Raw genomic sequence first — 26,610 nt, 5'->3', positions numbered from 1 at the left:
TCAAGCTAATTTATGGGAAATACAATGAAAAGAGAAATGCATTAACAACACCATAAAGAGGCAGACAGACAAATACAGAACGTGAGATAGTCTACAAGACAACTAACCTAGTTTCTCCAACACATCTACAGTCTGTATAAAAAGGAGGGGAAGGCTATTCTAGATTAAATAAATGTAGGCGATACAATAACCAAATCTACTGTGCAGACTTTATTTAAATCTCGTATCTTACAATCCACGCTTACAAGGGTGTGTTGAGACAGTTGGGAAAGACTGAATGTGGACTGTGTTCAAGACAGCACAAGGAATGAGTGTTAATTTTGTTAGGTGTGATCATAGAAAATGTCCATATTTTTAAATGAAGTGTGGTGGAGAGAAGAGACTTCAAGTTTGAATTTGTTTTAAACACTTCAGCAAAGAGAAAAGTAAATAAACCAAAATTCTGTGAAGAGACACATTTGGTAAAAATCGTGAACATTGTTGAATCTAAGTAATGGGTGCACAGCAGTTCATTGCACTGTTCAGTCTACTTTTGTATATGTTTGAAATTTTTCATTAAAAATAAAACTTCTAGCCTTCACCATGAAGCCATCAGACCAAAAGAGAAGGAAAAAATAAAACTCATATGAAATTGCATAAAAATTGTATAAAATAAAAGCCAACCTCAAAACAAGAATAAAAACATTTTTTAAAAAACTTATGAATCGGCCGGGCGCGGTGGCTCACGCCTGTAATCCCAGCACTTTGGAGGCCGAGGCGGATGGATCACGAGGTCAGGAGATCGAGACCATCCTGGCTAACACAGTGAAACCCCGTCTCTACTAAAAATACAAAAAAATTAGCTGGGTGTGGTGGTGGGCGCCTGTAGTCCCAGCTTCTCAGGAGGCTGAGGCAGGAGAATGGCGTGAACCTGGGAGGCGATGGAGCTTGCATTGAGCAGAGATCGTGCCACTGCACTCCAGCCTGGAAGACAGAGTGAGACTCCGTCTCAAAAAAAAAAAAAAAAAAAAAACTTATGAATCACTGCATGGCTCGTTCAATTTCAGGGTAATGATGTAATTAGAGGAGATCTGTCATTAGAAGAGATTAATTTTAAGACATCTGCTGCTGTCAATGGCAGATGGCAGAAGAGTGGAACATTCAAAGCACAGGGCTCTCAGTCCATCTCTGCTACTTACCATTGATTTTAGGCAAATGTCTTCAATTTCTGTCCTCACTTTCCTTATCAGTAAAATGGGATTAAAGTTCTATCAACCTCACAGGGGCTATTGGGAAGGTTAAGGGGACTCAAATATGAAAGGCACTGAAAACAATGTCTGGCTCGTAGACAGTGCTTAGTCTACATGAACTACTATTATTTTCACTTTCATAGTGGTCCAAGCTTCATGGAGGCACATATAATAATTTGGACCAAGTGAAGATATTCTCATATTTGGTTTCCAATATTCAATTTCTCTTACCCATTTTTCGACATTTCTCTCCTGCCTGTTTCCCTTCCCCCAATAAAAAGGCCCTTGCTCTGTAGACTCAGAACACAGTTCGCCACAGTTTAAATGGTTTCACATGGGTCCAGGTCATTGCAATGGGCTATGGTTGGGGTGAAGGAAAGGAAGAGGAACAGTGAAGAACAATGTTGCTGGTGTGGTATCTGAAAGCAAAATGCCTCTGCAACCTGAGGATTCTCTTTCCTCCCTGGATCTCTTGCCTGCCTCTTGGTAGGATACCAGGACTCCAGGACTCCAGGACTCCCCCAGTGGCCTCAAGCACTTCGTGTTCTCCAGCCATCCTTGGCAGGAAGGACTCTTCCCTTACAGTAAGAGTCCTTGGTGTTTTGCTTTGTGCCTTGTTTTGGTGGTTGTGGGTTGGGGTGTGGGTTTGGTTTGGCTTTTCTTTTTTTCTTTTTAATGGCTCTGCATGAGACATATTCTATAAAGTTCTACATTTTGCTCCAGGGCCCTGCTGAACCCAACCAGGAATCAACCAGAACGTGTGTGGTCCTATCCCAGCCTGTCACTGCACATTGGGTGCCTTTTTGAAGGTTGCCTCTTGTGGGCCTAGAGAATATTGGAACACGCATCGTAAAATGCAGGCATCTGGACTTGCATCATGTGTTTTTCTAAAAAACCAGTATCAAGAGGTTGCATACTGCGTGATTCCATTTATATAACATTTTCGAAATGACATTTTAGAGATGGAGAACAGATTAGTGGTTGCCAGGGGTTAAGGGTTTTGGGTCGGGGGGGTCTGGGGTGGGGGGACATCTTTGCGGTGATGGAATTGTTCTCTAGATTGCAGCGGCGGTTATACAGAGCTGCACATGTGATAAAATGACACAGAGCTACACACGCACTGAACCGACCTCAGTTTCCTGGCTTTGACATTGTACTATGGTTATGTAAGATGTAATCACAGGGTGGAAGACATTGGTTGAAGGGGACTCAGGACCTTTCTGCACTATGTTTTGCAATTTTTTGTGAATCTAAAACTATCTCAAAATAAAAAGTTTTGGCTGGGCGCAGTGGTTCACGCCTGTAATCCCAGCACTTTGGGTGGCCAAGGCAGGAGGATTGCTGGAGCCCAGGAGTTCAGGACCAGCCTAGGCAACATAGTGAAATCCAGTCCCTTAAAAAATAAAATACATAAAATAAAATAAAAAAATAAAATAAAATAAAATAAAATAAAATAGTTTTTAACAATACTAGGGACAGCGGCCGGGCACGGTGGCTCATGCCTGTAATCCCAGCACTTTGGGAGGCGGAGGCGGGTGGGTCACGAGGTCAGGAGATCAAGACCATCCTGGCTAACACAGTGAAACCCCGTCTCTACTAAAAATACAAAAAAATTAGCCAGGCGTGGTGGCAGGTGCCTGTAGTCCCAGCTACTTGGGAGACTGAGGCAGGAGAATGGCGTGAACCTAGGAGGCGGAGCTTGCAGTGAGCGGAGATCACGCCACTGCACTCCAGCCTGGGCAACAGAGCGAGACTGCATCTCAAAAAAAAAAAAAAATACTAGGGACAGCAAAATTGGATTCATTGACCAAATAATGGCCCTTGTTTTACATGCGATCAAGGATGAGGGAAGCAGGCCAGGCACTGTGGCTGATGCCTGTAATCCCAGCACTTTGGGAGGCCAAGGCAGGAGGATTGCTGGAGCCCAGGAGTCAGGACCAGCCTGGGCAACACAGTGAAATCTCGTCTCTTAAAAAATCAAATACATAAAATAAAATAAAATGAAAAAAGTTTTTAAAAATACCAGGGACAGCAAAATTGGATTGATTGACCAAATGATAGGCCCATGTTTTACAGGCGATCAAGAATGAGGGAAGCAGGCTGGGCACGGTGGCTCATGCCTGTAATCCCAGCACTTTGGGAGGCTGAGGCGGGTGGATCACCTGAAGTCAGGCATTCAAGACCAGCCTGGCCAACATGGGGAAACCCCATCTCTACTGAAAATACAAAAATTAGCTGGGCGTGGTGGCGGGCACCTGCCATCCTAGCTACTCGGGAGGCTGAGTCAGGAGAATCACTTGAACCCAGGAAGAAGTAGAGTGAAAGCTTTCCCATTAGCCGTTTTTATTTTTTATTCTATGCCGAGCTCATGTGAATGAGAATTCATCAAACATAGGTGAGAGAGTTTAGTCTGGAACTGAGATTCAGGTCTTAAGCTGGTTTCCCTTTGTCATAAGACTCCCTAGGACTCAGTCTGCTTGGCTGAAGGATGGTGCTGTGAATAGGCTGCTGCGGAGGCATATTGCGTATGCAATTGCTTATGTAAGCTGAGTGCGGTGGCTCACGCCTGTAAATCCCAGCACCTCGGGAGGCCGAAGTAGGAGGATCACTTGAACCCAGGAGTTGGAGACCAGCCTGGGCAACAAAGTGAGATCCCTGTCTTTACAAAAAAATAAAAATGAAAACACTAGCCAGGTGTGATGGTGCACACCTGTAGTCCTAGCTACTCGGGAGGCTGAGGCAGGAGGATTGCTTGAGCCCAGGAGGTAGACACCAGGAGTTTGCTGGGTAACACAACAAGGACCTGTCTCTATAAAAATAGAATAACTGTTTATGTCTTCCTAAGGGAGTTTTTGTTTTGTTTTGTTTTGTTTTTTTGAGACGGAGCCTCGCTCTGTTGCCCAGGCTGGAGTGCAGTGGCGCAATCTCGGCTCACTGCAAGCTCCGCCTCCCGGGTTCGCGCCATTCTCCTGCCTCAGCCTCCCGAGTAGCTGGAACAACAGGCGCCCGCCACCTCCCCCAGCTAATTTTTTGTATTTTTAGTAGAGACAGGGTTTCACCTTGTTAGTCAGGGTGGTCTCGATCTCCTGACCTCGTGATCTACCCGCCTCGGCCTCCCAAAGTGCTAGGATTACAGGCGTGAGCCACCGTGCCTGGCCCCTAAGAGAATTTTTGGATAAAGCTTTCCAATCAGGGAGTAAAAATAGCACAAGGGATGAAGACATGGGACATTCCGCTGGGCGTATAAATTGGATTCACCACTCTGAGGAGCGATATGCAAATGGGTTTTACGGTTTTAAACCGGTGGGCCCGCAGTCTTTCCTTGGGGTATCACTTCTAGAGAACTCCAGGTATGTGCACCCAAGAAGACCTGCTCCAGTCATTGTGGAATTCATTATCCTAACAACAACGTGGGACCCCTGAGGATTGGACAGGTGAACTGTGACACAGACATACCTGCAGACACCATGCAGCAATGAGAAAGAATAAGCTAGATCTCTGTCATGGCATGGAATGAACACCAAGGTATTTTATTATTAGAGTGAAAAAACATCTTGGAACAAGATGTACATGATCAATAGCGGTCAACAACACATTCACAAAACACATTTGTAAAAACAATACTGTATATTTTAATGAATGTGTGGGTGTTTGTGTTTATAAGCTATTTATCCTATTAATTGTGGATACATCTGGTGGGAGGTAGTGCCCCAATGTGACTCTAATCTTATCTGAAATTTTAAAATGTATTTACAAATGTTTTTAGATGTTATTTGGGCAACCAAAATTTTATTTTAAGAGAGAAAGGGCCATGCAATTCTTATCTCAGCAGAAGGAGGCACAGGTGGACTAGTTGGGATCACCCATTGAGGAATTCCCACTAAGTCTGGATGGCAAATCCCACCTGAAATGCCAACTTCAGGAGAGCAGGAACTTGTCTGTCTGGTTGGACACTGTATCCTCAATGCCTGAGACAGTCCCTGGGTCTAAGAAGGCCCTTAAAGAACAGGAGAAGGGGAAGAAAGATGAAATCAATTAGTGAAGGAGTGCAGCTTTGCTCTTTGGTGTGCTACGTAAACAGCATCAGTGATTCTAAATCATGGGCAGCCTGACTCAATGAATGAATCAGTGAATGGCTTTAGTGTCACCTGTGTTCCTGATCCATTTATCTGCCTTCTAGCCTTTGCAAAAGAAACTGAATTTGCATTATTTATCTGGGGAGATGGTTCCCAACGCATTGCAACCCTGTCCCACAACTTCTATTCAATGACACCTTCCCCATGTTAAGGGAGACAGGGTAGAGGAGGATGGAGGTGTGGACAGGAGGAGGGATTTGTGATCACACCCTTGTGGCTTGTGGAGTTCTTCCCCAAGGTTGTTGAAGTGACAACAGCTGCTGAATTTCACTGGCTGAACCCACAGCTGATTCCTACTCTAATTTTTCACACTGAACACCTAGGGCGTGATACACCTGTATTAAAACACAAAGGCAGTCTGCAGTCTCGCAGGCAAGGGGCTGCCCACGGCTCCAGGTAGACATCTTCCAGGACTTGTGTGCAGCAGGAGAGAGCGTCTCTTCTCCAGCAGTTCATCGTGGGCCTCCCATTGGCCCCAGGTGGCTCACGTGACCACCATCCTGGAGCCAATCACTATAGACTGAGGAATGGGAGATGTTAATTGCCAGGCCCGAGCCTGTTAGTAGGGTCAGTCCCAGCCAAGCCACATGGACTGAGAGTCATGGGGAGACCTAGGGAAATTAAATAACTCACAAACACCTGTAAAAACTGTTCCAGTGACTGGTGTGTGTGAGAGAGGGCCATGGGCCTGTGGAAGCTGCAGGAGGGAAATCGCTCACTCAGGGAGGGCCTGGGGAAGTCCTGCCGGAACTGAGGCCTCTGCAGGGTGAGCAGAAGGGACGGGAGTTCCAGGCAACGGGAACAGCATGTGCAAAGGCCTTGTGGCAAGAGGGAGCGTGGAGCAAAAGAAAGGCCAGTGTGCTGGGATCAGACATTGGGTGAGGAGAAGCCAGATCAAGGCTATGTTCCGAAGTCTTCGCTTCATCCTAAGAGCAATGGAAAGCCGTCGGAGGTTATAAGCAAGGATGAGGTGAGGGGGCAGGTTCACATTTATGCTGTCTTTCGCTGCATGGAGAACAAACTGGAGGGAGGCCATGGTGGCCCCAGGGAGGTGGGCAGGGGGACTGCGGTGGTCTTCCTGGGCAGGGAGGGTGGTGGCTTGGACCTGGGTGATGGCCGTGGAGGTGAACTTTATAAGGCCTGGAGATGGATTGGAGGAGAGGGAGAAGTAAGAGTGATCCTGAGCTTTTGGTGTGAGCAACTACCCCCTGAAATGGGGAAGCCAAGCTGGTTTGTGATTCACAGAGGTATTTTGAATGGAAATTGAATGAGGCTGGTGGAGGCTGCCAGAGACGTCCAGGTTTGGGCCACAGCTGCTGTCTGTTCAGAAGCCTGTGATTGAAGTCAGCAGGCTTTGATTTCTCAGCCCGTGAAGGATGCTGGGAGTGGCTCTCTCCAAAGTCCCCTTGGCTGACTGGCCATCTGTCCTCTGCATCTAACAGGCAGAGCCACCGTCCTCAGCCAAGGTAGCTGGTGCACTCACAGGGGTGGGGAAAGGTGAGCAGCCCACCCGCTGGGGACCCTCCATCTGCTTTTGATCCCTCCCAGCCTTTGAAGCTGCCCCTGCCCCCACCCCCCAGCTGTCATCTCTCAGGCTCCCCCACTTCTTCCCAGTCCCCAGGGACAGGGGTGGTGACAATGGTAACAAATGGCACAAGCCGCAGGCAGCAGCAGGCCAAGGAGGCCAGAGGGTGGGGGCGCTTGAATGCCTTTCTTCCCGCTCCTTCAGGCTCTCTTCTGAAGTAGCCGGGCTATCAGGGTTTTGCAACAATGCAACAAAGAAAGAATTTTTTTTTTTTGTAAATGAATTCCATGCTTTTGCTTCCTTTCCCTTCCCTCCCTTCGTGAAAGGGAAGCTACGTCTTTCTCCTCCCCCAGATTCCGTGAAGGCTGTCTGAGTTCTCTCTTCCTTCCCCTTGCATAGAGAATAAGCTGGTCTCCAATTTCAGGTAATTGTGAGGTGGGGAGAGTGGGGAGAATGTGAAGGAAGCCTTCCCCTCAAATTGCAGGAGAGCTCAACTCTGCCTCTCAAACCACAATAGGAACCAGTGGTTTCCGGGTGATCCTCATGACAGTTTCCAGTGTCTACCTGGAATGAAACGAATAGTGTGTTTCAAGCTTTTGTCTGTGTGAATGCAAATAATCTCGGCTGCCCTTTGTTGAATACCCAATGCCTTCTCTGACTCATTTTCCTCAGAATAACCTGGCGGGGAGGGTAGTATTTACTGCATCTTACAGAACTGAGGCTCAGATAAGTGAAATAACGTGCCCAAGGTTACACCGCTGACAAGGACATAGCTGGGATTTGAACCCCTGGAGCAGATAACAGGTCTGGTGCTCTGACTGGGTAGCTTAGTAGACTTTAGAGCTCGATGGGCCCTGAGTTGAAATTGTGATCCAGAGCTATTTGCAAGCTGTGGTTAAGAGCACAGATCTGGAGCCAGATCACCTGGTTGAGAATCCTGGCCCTACCACTAACTGGCCAGGTCAGTCTCTGAACCTGTCTCCTTATCTCTACCTACTTCATAGGATGAAATGAGCCAGTGCATGCAGAGAGATTTAAACCTCAGAGTAAATGCTCTGTAAGTGTGAGCTGTTTTTGTTTCTAGTATCCGTAAACTGAGCAATGTAATCAGGGCCAGGTTAAAACCTTCAGCAGCCTCAAACACCAGAGACTGGCCTCCCTCCTCCATGGTCTCCTCCAATTCAATAATGAAACAATGTGGTTCATAAGACAAAAAACTCACTGTGTGCTGAGAAGTTTTTTACAGTTTTGTTTAGTTTTTTTTTTATTGGTATATAATAGATGGACGGATTCTCAGGGTGCACGTGATCGTTTGATGCATTCATATAATGTGTACAGATCAAAGCAGCATAATTGGGATTTCATCACCTTAAATATGTATCTTTTCTTTATGCTAGCATCATTCAAATTACTCTTTATTCTAGCTATTCGGAATGGATGATAAGCTATTGTTAATTATAGTCACCCTACTGTTCTATTGAACACTAGGTCTTATTCCTTCTAACTGTATATTTGTACCCGTTAATCAACCTCTCTTCATCCTCCCCACCACCCTTCCTGGCCTTTAGTAATCACAATCTACTCTCTATCGTCATGAGATCTACTTTTTTAGCTCCCACATGTGGTTGAGAACATGCCATATTTGTCTTTCTGTCCTTGGCTTATTTCACTTACATAATGACCTCCAGTTCCATCCACGTTGCTGCAAATGACAGGATTTCATTCTTTTCATGGCTGAATAATATTCTACTGAATATGCATACCACATTTTCTTTATCCATTCATCAGTCGGTGGAGTGCGCTGACATTTGAAAAGTTTCTTCTTAGATCCTCATGGCAGAACAGGATAAGTTCACCAAACAGGAACGATTTCACATTTTCTTGGTGACTGCACTTTGCTCAGACTTAAATCTGTGTTTAGTCGGCCTTGGAGAAAATACAGGACAGATCCTTCTATCTCCCAGCGTGGTGGAGAGAATTAAAAGAGAGACTGTAAATGTGATCAGGAAAATTGCCTGGCATATAATAGGTGCTTGGGAAATGAGAACCATGACTAGAATTTTTGGAAGAGTTTTACTAACTCTGGAAACTGAGTTGCCTTGAGTTGCTTGTTCACATTCCTGTACTCTGTGGCTAATAGTTTGCTTCTGCAAGTCACCAGTGCCTGTAGCTGTAGCTGCCCGCAGGAAAGAACAGTTGTCAGGTTCTCAAGTCAGGGTCATGTTTACTTTGTGAAGATTAATATTTCTGTAGCTTTGGCTTTGTTAGTGCTGTTCATTTATTTGCCTCCAAAGGATGATGTGTTTTGATTGCTCTAGGTGTTTTAATTGCTATAGGTATTTGAGATTTTTCAGATCTGATTCTAGATCTAACAGAGACCTAGAATCAGTCAAGTCCCTTTCTTCATGCACATTAATTTTGGAAAAAATAAACTTTTGAATTATCATATATTGGTGGATTATTTTATCATTACTGTGTGTCCCTGTACATCTCTAATAATGGTTTTTATTTTAAAATCTACTTGGGGTAATGCCAGCTTTCTTTTGTGTTGTATTCATATTATTGAATCCTTGCTTTGAACCTTAGTATGTCTTTCTATTTAAAAGGGGTCTCTTGTAATATTTAAAAGGGGTCTCTTGTAATATTTAAAAGGGGTCTCTTGTAGTTAGTTTTTTAAAGTCAGTCTGGTGATCTTTGTCTCTCAAGTGTTGTATTTATTCTGTTTGCATTTACTGTAATTAATGTAATATATGTACATGAAATGTTTACATTTATTATTATTCTTTAAGTGGTTACCCTAAATATTATAGGATACATCCTTGATATATCTAAAACTTTACTATAAATTAGTACTTTTACCATTTCCAAGAAAATGCAAGGTCCTTAAAACATGTTGATTATATTTATCTATCCTCCTGCTGCACATATTTACCCTTTTACGTTGTTCTTTATCTTTGCTGAATTTTCATGCTTCCAGAACATTCTTTTTTAGTGCAGGTTTACTGATGGCAAACTATCTTAATTTTGGTTTGTTTCATTTTGATTTTGTCTTCATTTTGAAGTTTTGTTTTTTTTTTTTTTGCTGGCATAAAATTCCACATTGGCAGATGAAATTCCATTGCTTTCTGGTTTCCATCAATTCTGCTGAGAAGCTGATTCTCAGTCTTATTATACCTTCTTTAAAGATTATGTCTTTTATTCCCCCTCTGACTGCTTTTAAGATTAAGTTGTGCACATGTGCAGTTTGACCATCACATGCCCAGGAATGCTTTTCTCTGTATTTATCTTGTTTGGGATTCACAGAACTTCTTGATTCCATGACTTGATGTCTGTCATCCATCTGGGAAGGTCTTCTGTCAGTTTCTCTTTAAATATTGTTTCTGACTTGCTCTCTCTCTCCTCTCCTTTTGTGGCTCCTACTACATGTGTGCTAGATCTTTTACCATGTTCCATGTTTCTTTTATGCTCTTTTAAACCTGTTTTTCAACCTTATTCCTGAGATCTGTTTACTGACTTACCTTCCAGTTCACTAATTCTTTCATCCACTATGTCCAGTCTGTAGTTCAACTGATTTGTCGAGTTCTTAATTTTATTTATTTCATTTCTCAGTTCTATAATTTCCTTTTTTTTTTTTTTTTTTTTTTTAGATGGAGTTGTGTTCGTGTCACCCAGGCTGGAGTGCAGTGGTGCAATCTCAGCTCACTGCAACCTCCGCCTCCTGGGTTCAAGCAATTCTCCTGCCTCAGCCTCCTGAGTAGCTGAGATTACAGGCACCTGCCACCATGCCTGGCTAATTTTTCTATTTTTAGTAGAGATAGGGTTTCACCATGTTGGCCAGGATGGTCTCAAACTCCTGCTTCAAGTGATCCACCCGCCTCGGACTCCCAAAGTGCTGGGATTACAGATGTGAGCCACCATGCCCAACCAGTAATTTCCATTTTTAAAGAGCCTAGTTGTTTTTAGCAGCATTCTCATCTTAAATCAGTTTTTTTAATTTTATTATCACAGTTGCTAGGGACTCCATGTTTGACAACTTCAATAGCCGAATCTCATGTGAGGTTTTTGTTTTTGTTTTTGTCTTGGTTTTTGATCATTTGGTTTTGTCTCTTGGTAATTTTTCTATTGTGCATAAAACATTATGGAGACTCTGGAAGATGACATCTCCCCCAAAGAAATGTTTTTCCTCTGGCTATTGATGATAGTAGAGGCAAATCATGTTTGTCCAATATGGGATTGAGATGACTCAAGGCAGGATCTATTTTGTTTGCCCTAACTCCAAGGAAGTAACCCTTCAGGGTCCCAGTTAAAAGCCTTGAGTGTTTCTCCAGGCTCCTCATCCTTATTGAGGGTGAATATCATTTTTTGCCCTCCTGTAATTAGGCAACTGCAAAAAAGCTCTGCTTAATTTCTTGCCTTCATAGCTACCCCTTTTTGCTTGGTTTCTCTGCCTCTCACCACCCCCAGCCTGGGTATCAGCAAATACCTCAAGGCTAATAACTCGACAATATCAGACTCATACCTCTGTGGTTCTCATATTTCTACAATCTTTGCTCCTGTGTCCTAACTACTTTAGTAATCCTGAACTCCAGTTTTTGTCTCCCCAGCTCCACAAGACTGAAAAACTCTAAGCTGTTGCTTTTTAATTCTTTGATTGTAAATTGGCAAATGTCTTGAGGGGAAACTTGATAGAGGTCAAACTTAGTCTGTTTTTCATCTCTCTGGGATCTTGGTCCCTCAGGACTTGCCTTGGTTGACTTCCAATCCCTTAAGACAATATTTTATAGCTTTTATTTTTGATCATGATAGTGAGATTGGCTAAAAATACAAGCTGTCCCATCATAGCTGGGAGGTGCACTCAGCTGTACAGTTTAATACATATTAGGAAAAATGGCTTATTTTTGTTTTCTTCAGTATGGAGAAAAATTAAACTTTAAGCCACATAAAAAGGCAGACTGTAAATGAATTAAAGACTTAAATATGAAAGCTAAAATTCTAAATGAATAGTTTAACATGTAGACAAATTTTGAAATCCCAAGAATAGAGAAAGGATTTTTATACCTACAAAAAGAAATTATTAGGTAAATATGTAAGGATTTTTTGTTCTACAAAAGACAATAGAAATAAAGAAAACAGACAAATGAAAGACTAAGAGAAGAAATTTACAGCATTCAAAAAACACAATGAATACCTAGACTCTGTAATACACTCCAGCAAATCAATGAGAAAAAAAAAAAAAAAGATAGCCCAGTAGAAAAATGGGCAAGCATAAAAGATCTGAACAGGCAATTTCCAAACATTCATATGGCCTACAATTATGTGAATATATGCTCAAACTCACTAGTAATCCTAGAAATGAAAACCAAAACAACTATTAGATATTGCTTTCCACGCATCAGTTTGGCAAAAAGTAGAAAGTGGGGCAGTGCCAAGTGTTAGCTGGAATTTGTGAAACTGGAATGCTTATGTACTTCTGATGGAATCTAGAATGGCACAGGAATTATGAAGAACAGTCTGCTAGTACTTGTTCAAGTTCAGTTCACATATGCTCCATAACACAGAAATCCTCCACCTTGGATATAAATACATTTTAGGAATGTGTATGTATATAGTGTATGTAGGGAGAGATACTGCATTTTAAAAAATGAAGATGAATGGAGATGTTCATTGCAGCATTGTTTATAAGGTGGCTGAGAGATAAAGGCTACCTAGCTGTTGACCACCAGGGCATTGCTTAAATTCAATAGAGTGGGTGTACAATATAGACTTATAACTATAAGCTAGATATGCATCCAGTAATATGCACATTTTTAAATCTGCAGACTGAAAATAAAAAGCCTTCTAAACAGAATGAGATATTGTGCACATTATTCATTAAATTAAAACACATGCCACACATAAAATAACATGGCATCACTTATAAGGAAACATTTACATATTTAATATGTCAGAGTCATTGTCTAGGGTGTGGTGGAAAATAAGAATAACTTTTAAAAATCTTGTTGGAAGAAGGTGATGGCTCAAATAAGATTTCCTCCCTCCCTGTCCCTCTTTCCCTCTTCCCCTTCTTTTCTCCCTTCCTCCAACAGTTGGTAATTGGATGATGGAATGAACAAGATTCTGTGTCAAGTGCTGTGGAGGAAATAAAGATGATTTCCCCATTGGCTTGGCCTTCAAGAACCTTAGGCAAGGACCTAAGTTGAATACACCAGAAGCCTTAGTAACAATACTCTGTCCCAGAGTTCAGACTCACAAACACATTCCTGCTCTGCTTAAAACCAACAAATGCTCTTTTGGATGTGTAAGAGCTCTTAAGGATGACAGCAACACCCAGCAAAGTAAATAAGTTACATGACTGAGGCCAGAAGTGTCACACTGCTGTCTCCTTCCTTAGCAGGCTTTTCTGATAATACATATGACATAGCTCTCAAATGCAAATGCCTGTAGGGAACAGGAGGAAATACAAATGGAAAAAGAGGGTCAAATGTAAGAGAGCAGGGAGTGGTGGGGACTGTGACAAAATGGAGTCCATGTACCTTGACTTAATTGGGCAGCCACTGTTCAGTGCCAGTTGGCTGCTGCCACGCAAGAATAAGGCAATACTCTTGTAGTTTCAACAAAAGCTGAAAATCTAGATTTTTATGTGAAATTGTCTCATTTTTAAATATTGGCAACTACCTCAAATATTTTTAAACCCCAGGGAGTGGGGGAAACAATTCACTTTGTTTTTAACCAGATTTGGTCAGTTGGCTAACAATTTGCTACTTCTAATACTCTCATAGCATGTGGATATCTGGAGACTAGTGATATTTTTTAACCTCATTGTTTATTTTTTTTAACCTTTAATTATTTGCACACACCCAAAAGAATGAAGGGAATTAGTTTAGACAAGATGCAAATTTCTGGCACCTGTAGCCAGATAACAGCTACAATGTCTGCCATTTGCTAAGCACCATACGATACGCTTTGATGTATCAGAGGGAGCAAGACAGCTAGGCCTCTATCCTGGAGTGCCTGTGGCGTTTGAGAAACAAAAAAACAGGTACCAGGATGCATGTATATGTGGGGACATTTTAGGACTCAACATTGATATAAACATTGTATGTATGTGTCTGTGTGTGTGTACATATATATACACACATATACACATATATGTATATATGTGTGTGTGTATATATATACACATATATATACACACATATATGTATAGTAGAGAGAGAGAGAATATAAACATGTAAACACTAGAGCTGATTCGTATGTGTGTTAGCCCGTTTTGCATTGCTATAAAGGAATACCCGATACTGAGTAATTTATTTTTAAAAAAGCAGTTTATTTGGCTCACGGTTCTGCAGGTGGTACTCGCATGGCATCAGCATCTGCCCAGCTTCTGGTGAGGCCTTGGGAAGCTGTTACTCACAGTGGACGGTGGAGGGCCAGCAGGCACATCGCACAGTGACAGAAGGAGCAAGAGAGATGCCCGGCTCTTTTAAACAACTAGTTCTCCTGTGAACTAATAGAACAAGAGCTCACTCATACCATGGAGAGGGCACCAAGCCATTCATGAGGGATCCACCCCTATGACCCAAATTCCTGCCACAACACTGGGGATCACATCACGTTTTAACATGAGAGTTGAAGGGGACAAAGCCCAAACCATATCAGGGTGGGATTCTCTCATCAGATCAAAACATCCTTATACAGAAAGTATTTCCTATGTGCAAGCCCTGAGATAAGGGCTTTCTTATTTAAAAATTAAGTGTTCCAGGCATACAAAGATGGATAAAACATACAAAAATAGGGTACCCGGCATCCTGCTTACCTGATAGAGGGGTTGGCAAAGTTTTGCTGCCAGATACTAAATACCTTCGGCTCTGCAGGCCACACATGGTCTCTGTTGAAACTACTCCACTTAACACTGTGGTGTGAAAGTAACCACAGACAGGATAGTAAACCAGTGAGCAGGGCAGTGTTCCAATAAAACTTTACCTATGGACACTGAAACGTGAAATTCGCATCATTTTCACATATTATGAAATAGTATCCTTCTTTTGATTATTTTGCAACCGTTTAAAAATGTGAAAGCCGTTCCTGACTCACGGGTCACACAAAAACAGTTGTGGGCTGGATTTGGCTTACGGGCCATAGGTAGTGTCAGCCCCTGAATTAAAACACTACACAGTCGAAGCCCCCCAGGTGTTACTTCCAAAATTATATCCCCTCCTACCCCCAGAGTTAGCCTTTCTCTTGAAAACAGTGTTGATCATTCCTGAGTGTAATTTTCTTTTTGTGGAATGCATCTGTGTCCATTAACAGTACAGTTGGTTCCAATCCAAGGATTCAGTTAACTACAAATCAAAAATATTCAGGGGGTGGGGTGAGCACGGTGGCTCACGCCCCTGAGGCCAGGAGTTCAAGACCAGTTTGGCCAACATGGCAAAACCCTGTCTCTGCTAAAAATAAAAAAATTAGCTGGGTGTGGTGGTGTGTACCTGTAATCCCAGCTACTCGGGAGGCTGAGGTAGGAGAATCACTTGAACCTGGGAGGCAGAGGTTGCAGTGAGCCCAGATTGTACCACTATACTCCAGCCTGGAAGACAGAACAAGATTTTATATATATATATATATATATTTTAAATATATATATATATTTTTTAATATATATATATGTTCGGGGCAAAAAAATATAAGAATAAAAATAATATATATTTTAAAACAGTGCATATAACAACTGTTTACATAGTGTTTACATTGCATTGGACATTATAAGTAACCTAGAGATTATTTAGAGTATGTGGGAGGATGTATGTGGGTTATGTGCAAATACTCTACCATTTTTTATAAGGGACTTGAGCACCTGCCAATTTTGGTGTCCATGGCAGGGGGCGGGAATGGCTCCTGGGATACTGAGGGGTGGCTGTATTTTTGAACTTTATTTTGAATAAGCATTTAAGTTGCTATTAAAATAGTGCTTTTTTTTTTTTTTTTTTTTTTTTTTTTTTTTTTTTTTACATGAATCACCTTTTTTAATCTTCACCATGACCGTTTTCCAGATGACAAAACTTTTGACTGAGAGCAGTTTGGTACCTTGCTCAAAGTAGTGGGTAGCCCACTGGGATTTGAATTTGCAACCTTTTTACAACAGGATCTGAGTTTATAAGCAACACACCACCGATCGCTACATTGTGTTTCATTAACCGAATAATAACTGATCTTGCCAAGGATGACCTTGTGATAATGATGTGCTCACAATAAATTTAGCCTTTCTCTAAAGACAACTGTGGGTTAAATGTTACTGGTTGTAGTTTAGACCTTGGAAAATTGCTACACCATGTATAGTAGTGTGTGCATTAACCAGAAACCTCATTTTCTAAACCCAGTGGGTGGGAGTTTATTTATTAATATTTATTTTGAGACAGGGTCTCACTCTGTCACCGAGGCTGGAATGCAGTGGCACGATTACAGCTCACTGCACCCTCCATCTCCCCTGGCTCAGGTGATCCTCCTACCTCAGCCTCTTGAGTAGCTGGGACCACAGGCATGTGCCACGATGCCCAGTTAACTTTTTTGTATTTTCGTAGAGATGGGGTTTCGCCATGTTGCCTAGGTTGGTCTCAAACTCCTGGGCTCAAGTGATCTGCCACCTCGGCCTCCCAAAGTGTTGGAATTGAAGGCATGAGCCACTGCGCCCGGCCAGAATTTAGAAGGAGCGACTACCAACATGGTGCAAGAATTGGAAATATTTTCAATTAAAAAATGAGAAAGACCAAAGGAGACTTCATCCCTGCTCTCCCCCTGCCCACCCCCCCTAGCATATTATAAAAATCATGGGTAATTCAGGAGCCAGTATGTTCTCTCTTGGTCAGGACCACAGTGATGAACTGTGGAGTATTGCCACCGAGAGAGCTGTTAATGATGCTGATGCCTTTTGAGCTTTTCTCTGTCCGTGCGAGTAGTACCATGTTTGTTTGTTTTGAAATGGAGTCTCATTCTGTCGCCAGGCTGGAGTGCAGTGGCACGATCTTGACTCACTGCAATCTCTGCCCCCTGGATTCGAGCGATTCTCCTGCCTCAGCCTCCCGAGTAGCTGGGACTACAGGCATACGCCACCATGCCCGGCTAATTTTTCTATTTCCTTTAGTAGAGACGGCGTTTCACCATGTTGTCCAGGATGGCCTCGATCTCTTGACCTTGTGATCCACCTGCTTCAGCCTCCCAAAGTGCTGGGATTACAGGCGTGGGCCACCGCACCCACTCTCTTAACCACAGTCAGCTCCACGTTCTCCCTAAGCCTCTGGCTTTTGGAAATCTAAATCCAAATGCTCCCTCTCTGCCTATCTCTCTCTTCCTCAGCTGGGAAGTTGCCCTGGTTTGCTCTGGCTCATTTATATGACATTGAAAAGAGACCAAAATATAATTTTTCTAATGGCAAAATACAGCAAGAAGGAGGGGAATGTTTTAATCAACTGGGTGTATTCTCCAGCGGGGAGCAAGAACTTCATTTTAATTTCTCATTTCCCTTTGATGAAAACTTCAGTGAATTTTTATCATGTGGAATTTATAAGAAGGCTGGGTTTAGGTAATCAGCTTTAATATTTATACTCTTAGGGAAAGAAATAGGAATCATTAGCAAGCATGCATAATTAATGAATAAATTATATTTCCCTTTGTTTTCTTTCAGGTACAAGGAAATGCTAGAACTAGTGATCTCAGCCAGCCTCACTGTAAACAGCGCTTGTCTGGAGAAACTGAAGTTTCACCGTGCTGGCGTCACTGTGTGGACTCTGAGTGACAGAGAAGGTAGGCTTCCTGCTGTGAGTTTGGGTCAACAGGTGTGGTGGTCCTAGGTCACCCTGAGAATATCGTAAGCGACAGACACGCATCCTTTCCAAAGTACTGTCCTTAGGACAATTTCTCCCCCTGCCATTTAAATGCTTGCCTCTGAACCAAAACTTTGGCATGCCTCTCTGACAATTCTGTCTCATCGTTAGAGATAAAAATATGCTCATTTGTATCTTGAACTTCCTTTCTTGGTCTCCAATTCCAAGAAATGCTGACACCACCACAGATGATAGTCACTTTGGGGTGAGTCCCAGGCCCAGCCCTTGGATGTGTTTTGCAGTGTCTGCTTCCGGCTTTGAGCTCTGTCCTCTACTCTGTTCTGCCATCCCCTTGTCCAAGCAGGCGTCTTGCTTACAGGGGTTTGACATTAGGACAAGAACTCGTCTGCCTCTTGCTTTCAGGTCGGGTTGGAGTCAAGGAAGCAGAGAAGAATCAAAGTTGTTTAAAAAAGTATTGGCAAATGATGCAGTCGAACTAGTTTTCACTAGAACAATTCCAGCTATTGTTTGTTCTGTTTCGGATCTGTCAGCCTTCCTGGTAGAGCTTGGAGTTAGCAAAAGGCATTAAGCTATTATGTTTAACCATTGGGCTTAACCCTTTCTTTGGCTGGCTTTGGGATTTGCTGCTGGTGTCCTGAGACCCCCTCGTTGTTTTTCCTTCACTATCTGTTTGACACCAACTCATGGGGCACAAATGCTGTGTAACTGTCTTGGAAAACCAAAGTGACTTGTGTCTAGCGGAATATAACATCACAAGGAATTGGCTTTGAAGCCAACCCAGGCTCCCATGAGTAATTATTGCTGTCAGCAAGACAATGACATTTCTCCTTACATGCTGGTTACAGAGCTGGAACTGCACTGATGAAAGTACCACCAAGTGGCTTGGGCTCTCATGCCAAAACTGGATGGTGAAGAGCGCACCCTCATTCTTCCTGGCACTTTGGACCATTCTTGTAAACCGCCCTGGGGCCTGTGAGAGTTTAAGAAAATGTACTGAGCCCTGTTCAAAGACAGTCATCATTTTCTTTCCAAATAGAGACACAAGTCCACTTAAGTAGAGACACAAGTCAACTGTCTTCATTTGAGAGCCGGTAGTAACAGGAAAGGGCATAGGCTGCTGAGTGGGGAATCCCAGCCCCACTGCTTCTCAGCCAAATGATCTCAGGCAAACCGTTTAACTTTTCTGAGCCTCAGTTTTCTCACCTGTCAAATGGGGGCATAATGGCATACTTCATAGGGTGCCGATTACAAGGAGGAAGTGAGGTGATGGGATGTAAAGTGTCTGGTACACCTTGGGGGCATGGTGCATGGTTAAATGTACCATTCCATCGTCGTTCTCCTCTGAACCAAATAACCACGGTAAATTCAAAACCATGGTTGCACACAGGGCAGCCCGTAGCCACATCTGGCCCTGGAGTTTGTCTTTGTTTGGTTTACACTATGTTTTAAGTAAAAGTGAATTTGTAAAAATTGGGAGCACTCACATACAAATCTGGAGTTCTAGTTTCTCTTAAAAGGCTGAAGGCTGGCTAGGAGCAGTGGCTCACACCTGTAATCCCAGCACTTTGGGAGGCTGAGGCAGGCAGATCACGAGGTCAGGAGTTTGACACCAGCCTGACCAACATGGTGAAACCTTGTCTCTACTAAAAATACAAAAAGTAGCTGGGCATGGTGGCAGCTACTTGGGAAGCTGAGGCAGGAGAATTGCTTGAACCTGAGAGGCGGAGGTTGCAGTGAGCTGAGATCGCACCATTGCACTCCAGCCTGGGCAACAGAGTGAGACTCCGTCTCCAAAAAAAAAAAAAAAAAAAAAAAAGGTCTGAAGGCTTCAGCAACTCTAGGCCTCCACATTCCCTGCTGGCTGCCACTAGTAGGAGCTGAGAGGCAGCTGTCCTGTAGGTGAATCCGTGCCTCTCCCTTTTGTCCTTCATTTTTATGAGCACCTACTTTCTGCCAGGCACTGTTCAAAGCAACATAACTCTAGATTCATTCTCCCCCTCCCTCTCTATCACCGTCAGAGCAAACACTCGGCACTTGTCATGTGCCCGGCATTACTCTATTTAACTCATTTAATCTTCACAACTCTAAAAAGTGGGCACTGTTATTATCCCCATTTTACAGATGAGGAAACCAAAATGCAGAGAGGTCAAGCAGCTTGATTGAGATGGCACAGATAGCCCAGATTTGAACCTACATAGTCTGACTTCAGAGTTTATTCTCCTGATCAGTACTCTGTACTGTTTCTCATTTAATTATTATACAACTACTAGGCTATGAGCCCATTTTACAGACATGGAAGTTGGGGCATGGAGGAGTTACGTAACCAGGTTAAAGTCATACCAGAATCAAACCCAGGCACTCTGGTTCCAGAGTTCTCACTTGTAAACCATTTCTAACTCACTTTCTGCCAAGCCGTAAGAGTCTCCAGACCCTAGATCTTCAATTCTCGCACAGTGGTGAAATCCACAGACACACTCCTTTTTGTGACCTGGAGCTGTCAGTGTCCTTTCTACTGCCCTGGAACAAGCTGGCTGCCATGGTGAAGGCTTTGAGGGTGGAAGCGATGGGGCAGAGAGAGGTTGCTCCCAAATTCAGAGCAGGTAGCGCCAGGGAGGTCAGGTTACACACACACACTTTCTTTCTCATGGGGCAGGTGGTGAGCTCCAGAGACTCTGCAGGGAACATTCCACCCTGGAGCGTGACCCCCAAGTGCCGGATTATGCCTCTCCCGCTGCCTGGCCTCCTGTTCTCCCTCGTCCTGGGCCATTCCTTCTATTACAGAGTCTTTACTAGGTGGCTTCAAAGATCCTACTCAAAGGAGGACCCCAGAGAGTCATGAGTCACAGGACCCGCATTCAGGGGGATTCTGGAGGGAGCCAAGAAACTCCCCAGTGGCTTCCGTTGCATTCTCACCTCTGCTTCTTACCGGCCGTGGGACCCTGGCTAGTGGCCTAACCTCCTTGAGACCCATTTGCCCCATCTGTTTAATGAGAGTAATTATTCCACCGACCTCACAGACTCAATGTGAGGATGAAATAAGTTAAAACAGGGAGTGGTTTATATTAAGTTAAAACTTATTCTATGCTTTTTAAGCACACTAAGTTTTAACTTAAAAAGTATAGAATAAGATCTGAATTCCTTATCCTTGGCCACCAGGCCCTACTTGTCTATCCCTGGAAGCCTCCCAAACTCATCTCCCTCCCTATCACCTTTGCTCCTTGGGCCCAGCCCCTGGCCCCTTTTCCTTTGCGTTAACTGAGAAGCATGATTCTGCGCCCTGGACCTTTGCACCTGCTGTTTCCTCTGTCTGGACCAGTCTTCACCCAGGCTCTGCAGGACCAGCCCTCCCTCAGTTCTCATCAGAGAGGTCTTTCCTAATGAAAGGAACTACCCCTTCCTTCCTTCATTTGTTCGTTCATTTATTGAACAAATGTTTAATCAACCATGTGCCTGGCACGGTTTTAAGTACTGGGGAGACAGCATGGAAAACCCTATCCTCATGGAGCCCACACTAGGGTGCTGACAAAGCAAAAAGCTGACAATGACGATAAAGAAGTATATAGCACGTTGCATGGTGATGGGTGCTGTGAAGGAAAAAAAGCAGGGTAGGAGGATGAGGAATGCAAGAGGTGGAGGGTTGCAGTTTTTGTTAGGGTGGCTAGAAAAGAGCTCCCTGAGAAGATAACACTTGAGTTAAGACCTGTAGGAGGTAAGGGAGGGTGCCAGATGGCTACACAGAACAAGAGCCTTATGCACAGAGAAGACAGCAAGTGCAAAGGCCCTGAGGCAGCAGTGTGCTCAAAAAACTTTACATATATTAATACAAACATATATACATATACATATGTAAATTTCTATTCCTGTTTAGCATGCAACTTAGTGCCTGGCTCATGGTAGATCCTTAAAAATTATTTCTGGGTGAGTGAAGGGGTGGGTGGATGAAGACAGAGTGGTGCTGAGGAAGCCCAGATAACTTTAGAGGCATATTGGCTCTGAATCCTTAGTAAAGTTTCCTTCACTTCCCCCTGCCTCATTTTCTACATTTGCATCGTACTGATAATAATTTCCTTACTGGGTTGTTGTGGAGAATAGAGAGATCATGCTCATACAGTCCTTGGCACAGTAACCCTGGTTTGTTTGTAGGAACCACTTGAGAAATATTACCTATTATTCTTTACGATTCATGGGAAAAATGGATTTGAATTGTATCCTGTCTCTGGGAAGGGGTGGTGGGGAGTTACCCTGAATAGAGGAAAATTTTTCTTTTAAAATGCAAATGCATTTTTCAGAAACTGATGCTCTAATCTCATTAAGTGTTTCCAAGGAGCTGCTCTCACTTCCTGCACCTCCTCTGCCCTGGGCGTGACAAGACCTCATTTTCAGTTTCAGTCTCACCGGTTCCAACCTGGAGCTGATGGGTTTTGATTCATTTCATCCAAGCCAGGCTGAGCTGCCCAGACCTTCGCCCAGGTACTGGCCTGGGGAACCACATGTCAGCTTCATGCTTCTCACCTTTAAGGCTTTTGTAGTCGTTCACACCCAGAACAACCTCTACCTGTGCGGAACAGAAATCCCGTTTTGTGGGGGCAAAGGGTGCATTAATCCCATCGTAGCCTCCACAGGTAAAGAACTTCCATTGATGGCAGTAGCTCACAAATGTCACAGTCTCGAACCACTTTCTGTCCTGTATTCAGACCACCTCTACGGCCACTTGGTACTAATTTGTTCTTTTTTTTTTTTTTGAGACTGAGTTTTACTCTTGCCTCCCAGGCTTGAGTGCAGTGGCGCGATCTCGGCTCACTGCAACCTCTGCCTCCCAGGTTCAAGCAATTCTCCTGCCTCAGCCTCCCGAGTAGCTGGGATTACAAGTGCGCACCACCACACCCTGCTAATTTTTGTATTTTTAGTAGAGGCGGGGTTTCACCATGTTGACCAGGCTGGTCTCCTGACCTCAGATGATCCACCCGCCTCGGCCTCCCAAAGTGCTGGGATTACAGGCGTGAGCCACGGTGCCCAGCCTGTTGTTTCTTTAGAACAACTCCTTTGAAATAAATTCATTTTAAAAGGATGACTTAAACCAGTTCCAGAAATGAAGAGTTATGACTTTGATGGTCTTGTTGTGATTCTAATGTGCATAAAATTAATTTGCAATGTTTTCAGTCAAAGAGGGAGTATTTATAGACTCCCGAAAACCATCGCACTCTAGGACTTGCCGCCTCATTCCTTTCTGTCCTCAGTGGCACCTCCCACAAGAGACAAAGGGCTTGCTCATGGTCACAGAGCCTCTCAGTGAGAGTCAGAATTGGGGCACACACTTCTGGACGCCTAGCGTGGTGTCTTTCCAGCTGTTCCTGTCCTAGTATGGGAGTGATTTAAATCACCCACACGAGGAAGATGAACTGATACAGTTTACAGACATATACCTTCATAGCAGAGACCCGCCTCAGGACATCTCGCTGGCACCACAGATTGTCTCATCTCTCTGGGGGATCCCTTAGACGCCGGCCCCTGGGGTCCAATTAGGCAACATAACAGCGGTTGCTGCTTTCAGAATCATTAGCTTCTTAATCCTCCCAGTGAGAGGTGAAAAAAGTGTGAACATTCAAATTGGGCTCATGGATTTAAGTGGCTTAACCAAGGGCCCCCAGGAGAGCTGAAGCTAATAATAGCTCCTCTGTGCTCAGCACTTAACCATTTGCCAGGTACCTGTCCCATCTGCATATGTGCAAGATACTGCCCCAATTTGCAGATGAGAAAACTGAGACTCAGAGGGAAGAGGTGAAGGGCACAAGGTCTCATGGCCGTATTGCAGCACAGCCAGGATTTAAATTTGGATCTGACCCCTTAAGCCTATGTGTTTTCTTTGGAAAGAACATCAACAAATTATGAGAATGGGTTGTAGATTTGGCCCATAGTAGGTGCATGATAAACATTTGTTGACTGCATGAATGAATGTGTGTCCTCGGGTAAGTTGCTCCACACAGTCACTCACATACACAATTGCACATAGTGTGCACTCAGTACACACAGACTGAAGCTTTAATTTCCTCTCTTAAAACTGGATCTTTTGCTTTGCACATTTATATTGTCTTCGTGGCCCCAATACGCACTTGAGTTTGTGTCTTCTGAAATGGAGATTTCTTTTAATGAACCCCAAATTGTGATAATGCTTAGTGATGTGTAATTTTGTATTAGCCAGTGGTCTAAACTCTCCTCAAAATGTGGTCTGTGAACCTGCAGCATCAGCATCACCTGGAGGCTTCCTTGACCAACAATCAGAGCCTGTGTTTTAATAAGATCCCCAGGTGAATCCTGGTTCCAGGTGCGCTGGTCTCAAATGTCCATTGCTTCCTTTGCACCTTGTTATAATTGCAGTTAAGTACTCATTTGTGTGATTATTTGTTTGTCATCCATCTCACTCACTAGACAGGAGGCTTCAGCTCCATAAAGACAGGGACCCTGACTGCCTTGGCTCACAGTATTAGTCCATTCTTGCACTGCCATAAAGAAATACCTGAAACTGGGTGATTTATAAAGAAAAGACTTTTAACTGGCTTACAGTTCCGGCCTCAGGAAACTTACAATCATAGTGGAAGGTGAAGGGGAAGCAGGCTCATCTTCCATGGCTGGAGCAGGAGGAAGACAGGGGGGTGGCAGGTGCCACACACTTAACCAGATTTTGTGAGAACTCACTATCATGAGAACATGATAGAACTCACTCACTATCATGAGAACATGAAGCTACGGGAAAATCCATCCCCATGATTCAGTCCTCTCCCACCAGGCCCCTCCTCCAACACTGGGGATTACACTCACTATTGTAACCCAGTTCTGAACTCATGTCTGGCACTGAATGAATGAATGAATGAGCTCAGCCCAGAGGCTGTGGCCATCTGCTCAGCTGATCCCTCTCTCCTCACCCCGAGGAAGCTTGGGAAGAAGAGGAGGCTTAGAGTTTAAAATTCAGAAGGAAATAGAGGAGGCACTCTGTCCTCCCTACTTGACAGCCAGCTAGCCCATTATGCATCAGCCACAGCCCCTTCATCCTGTGGGTCCATTCTCAAGCCCTGGGGGAGGATGAAGAAGGGGCAAAGCTCAGAGTAAAACAGATTTGGTTCTGTTGGGCACCAGGTCATTAGAGCTGCTTTCACTACCAGCAAAGTGGATCAAAGTTGCCATCAATGACTCCTCCATTGACCTTGACCTCATAGCCTACATGGTCCAATATGAATCCATCATGGCAAGTTCAATGGCACCAACAAGGTTGAGAGCAGAAAGCTATGATCAGTGGGAAGTCCATCTCCATCTGCCAGGCACCACATTCCAAAGGGGGCATTGCTGCCACTGAAGAAGTTGCCTTCATCACCCTAGAGATGCTTGGGGCTCACCTGAAGAGTGACATCAAAGGGGCATCATCTCTGTCCCTTGTGCTGATGGCCTGTGTTCGAGATGGGGGTGACCTACTCCCTCTAGATTTCCAGCAAGCCATCTGCTTGTCCCCCCAAAAGGATCTATGACAACCATGGCATCATAAAGGTACTCATGACCACTGCCTGTGCCCTCTCTGCCCCTCTGGCAAGCTGTGGTGCGATGGCCATGAGACTGCTCAGAGTGTATTCAGTGGCACTGCCAAGGCTGTGGCAAGGTCATTCATGAGCTGAATGGGAAGCTTTCTGACACAGCCTCCTGTGTCCCCACCCTCAGTGTGTCTGTCCAGGATCTGACCTGCCATCTAGAAAAAGCTATTGAGCACAGGGACATCAAGAAAATGGTGATGCAGGCACCTGGGGGTCATTGAAAGGAATTCTGGGCTACACTGAAGACCACGTTGTGGCTTGCAGCTGTGACAGTGATGCCCACTCCTCCGCCTGTCGCACCGGGGCTGGCGTTGCCCACAACCACCAGTTGGTCAAGCCTACTTCCTGGTACTGTGATGACGTTTGGCTACAACACCTGCAGGGTGGACTTCCTGGTCCACGTGACCTCTGAGGACTAAGAGCTCTGGACCACCAGCAAGTGCACAAGAAGAAAAAAGGCATTCTCTGCTCCTGGGCAGTCCCTGCCCACCTCTGTGCCAAAGAAAAGAATCTCCACCCTTGACACTGTCCCGTCCAAGGCTCCCAAAGCAGGGAAGGAGCCTAGAGAGCCCTGCCTTGTCATGTGTATTAATGATAAAGATGACCAATGAAGTCCACACCACCCTAGCCATGGAGAAAGGAAGCAGAAAGGGAAGAAGAAGATCATTCCACATGGAGCACTCACTCTCCAGTTTCTCAATTCCCCCGGGTGTCCTGGCATGAAAAGGTTAAATGTGATTGATACCAGCAGACAACCGGAAAAAAGCCTGTGTTTTTCAAAAATCACACAATTGCCAGAGGAAAATCTCTTTGCACTTCCAAATGCCTGTTTCTCGCTTTCACAGTCTTCCTGAGGTTGCTGGGGTGGGAAAGGGAGAGTATTACAGGTCTGCGTAGTGGGGGAGGGGAACCTGTCTGCCTGGGGAAGGCAGGTTGCTCAACAATTCAGAGGAAGTGGGTGGAAGCTTGAAAAGGAGCTGGGCGAGGCAAACATGCAAATCATGCCATGGAGACTGGCAGAAAAGACGCTTGCCTCCAATTTATGGAATGCCGAGTTAATTCGAGCCCATAGGAATGTTGTTCCCATAGATTTAGATTTTTATGAATATTTATATATTTATGAAAGAAAACATTCAAAATGTTTAATTCAGTAACTTACGCAGTACTAAATGCACTCAAGTCATGGGCTTTTACCAGGAATGAGACTGTGGCTGCTTCAGAATGAGATAGTTCATTCTTGAACCCTGCGGGAGGAGGAAGAAGGGATGATGGGGTACAGGACACCCCGCCTAGGAGCAAACCCAGGGT

At 44.1% G+C, this 26,610-nt stretch overlaps 1 protein-coding gene across 2 annotated transcripts in view; it reads left to right on the top strand.

Annotated features, from left to right (window-relative positions):
- EYA2 (EYA transcriptional coactivator and phosphatase 2) overlaps positions 1 to 26,610 on the top strand; it is a 300,174-nt gene that overhangs the window by 80,845 nt on the left and 192,719 nt on the right. For both annotated transcript variants that reach the window (XM_050745166.1, XM_050745165.1), the window contains exon 2: positions 17,566 to 17,684. In XM_050745166.1, coding sequence (XP_050601123.1) covers positions 17,576 to 17,684 — 109 coding nt within the window. In that variant the 5' untranslated portion in view covers positions 17,566 to 17,575. The remainder of the gene's footprint in view (positions 1 to 17,565; positions 17,685 to 26,610) is intronic.

The sequence above is a fragment of the Macaca thibetana genome, chromosome 10 (genome assembly GCF_024542745.1).
Source record: "Macaca thibetana thibetana isolate TM-01 chromosome 10, ASM2454274v1, whole genome shotgun sequence".
In the NCBI taxonomy this organism is placed as follows: Eukaryota; Metazoa; Chordata; class Mammalia; order Primates; family Cercopithecidae; genus Macaca; species Macaca thibetana.
Note: the sequence above shows the minus strand (reverse complement) of the source record. Positions and strands in the feature narration are given on the sequence as shown.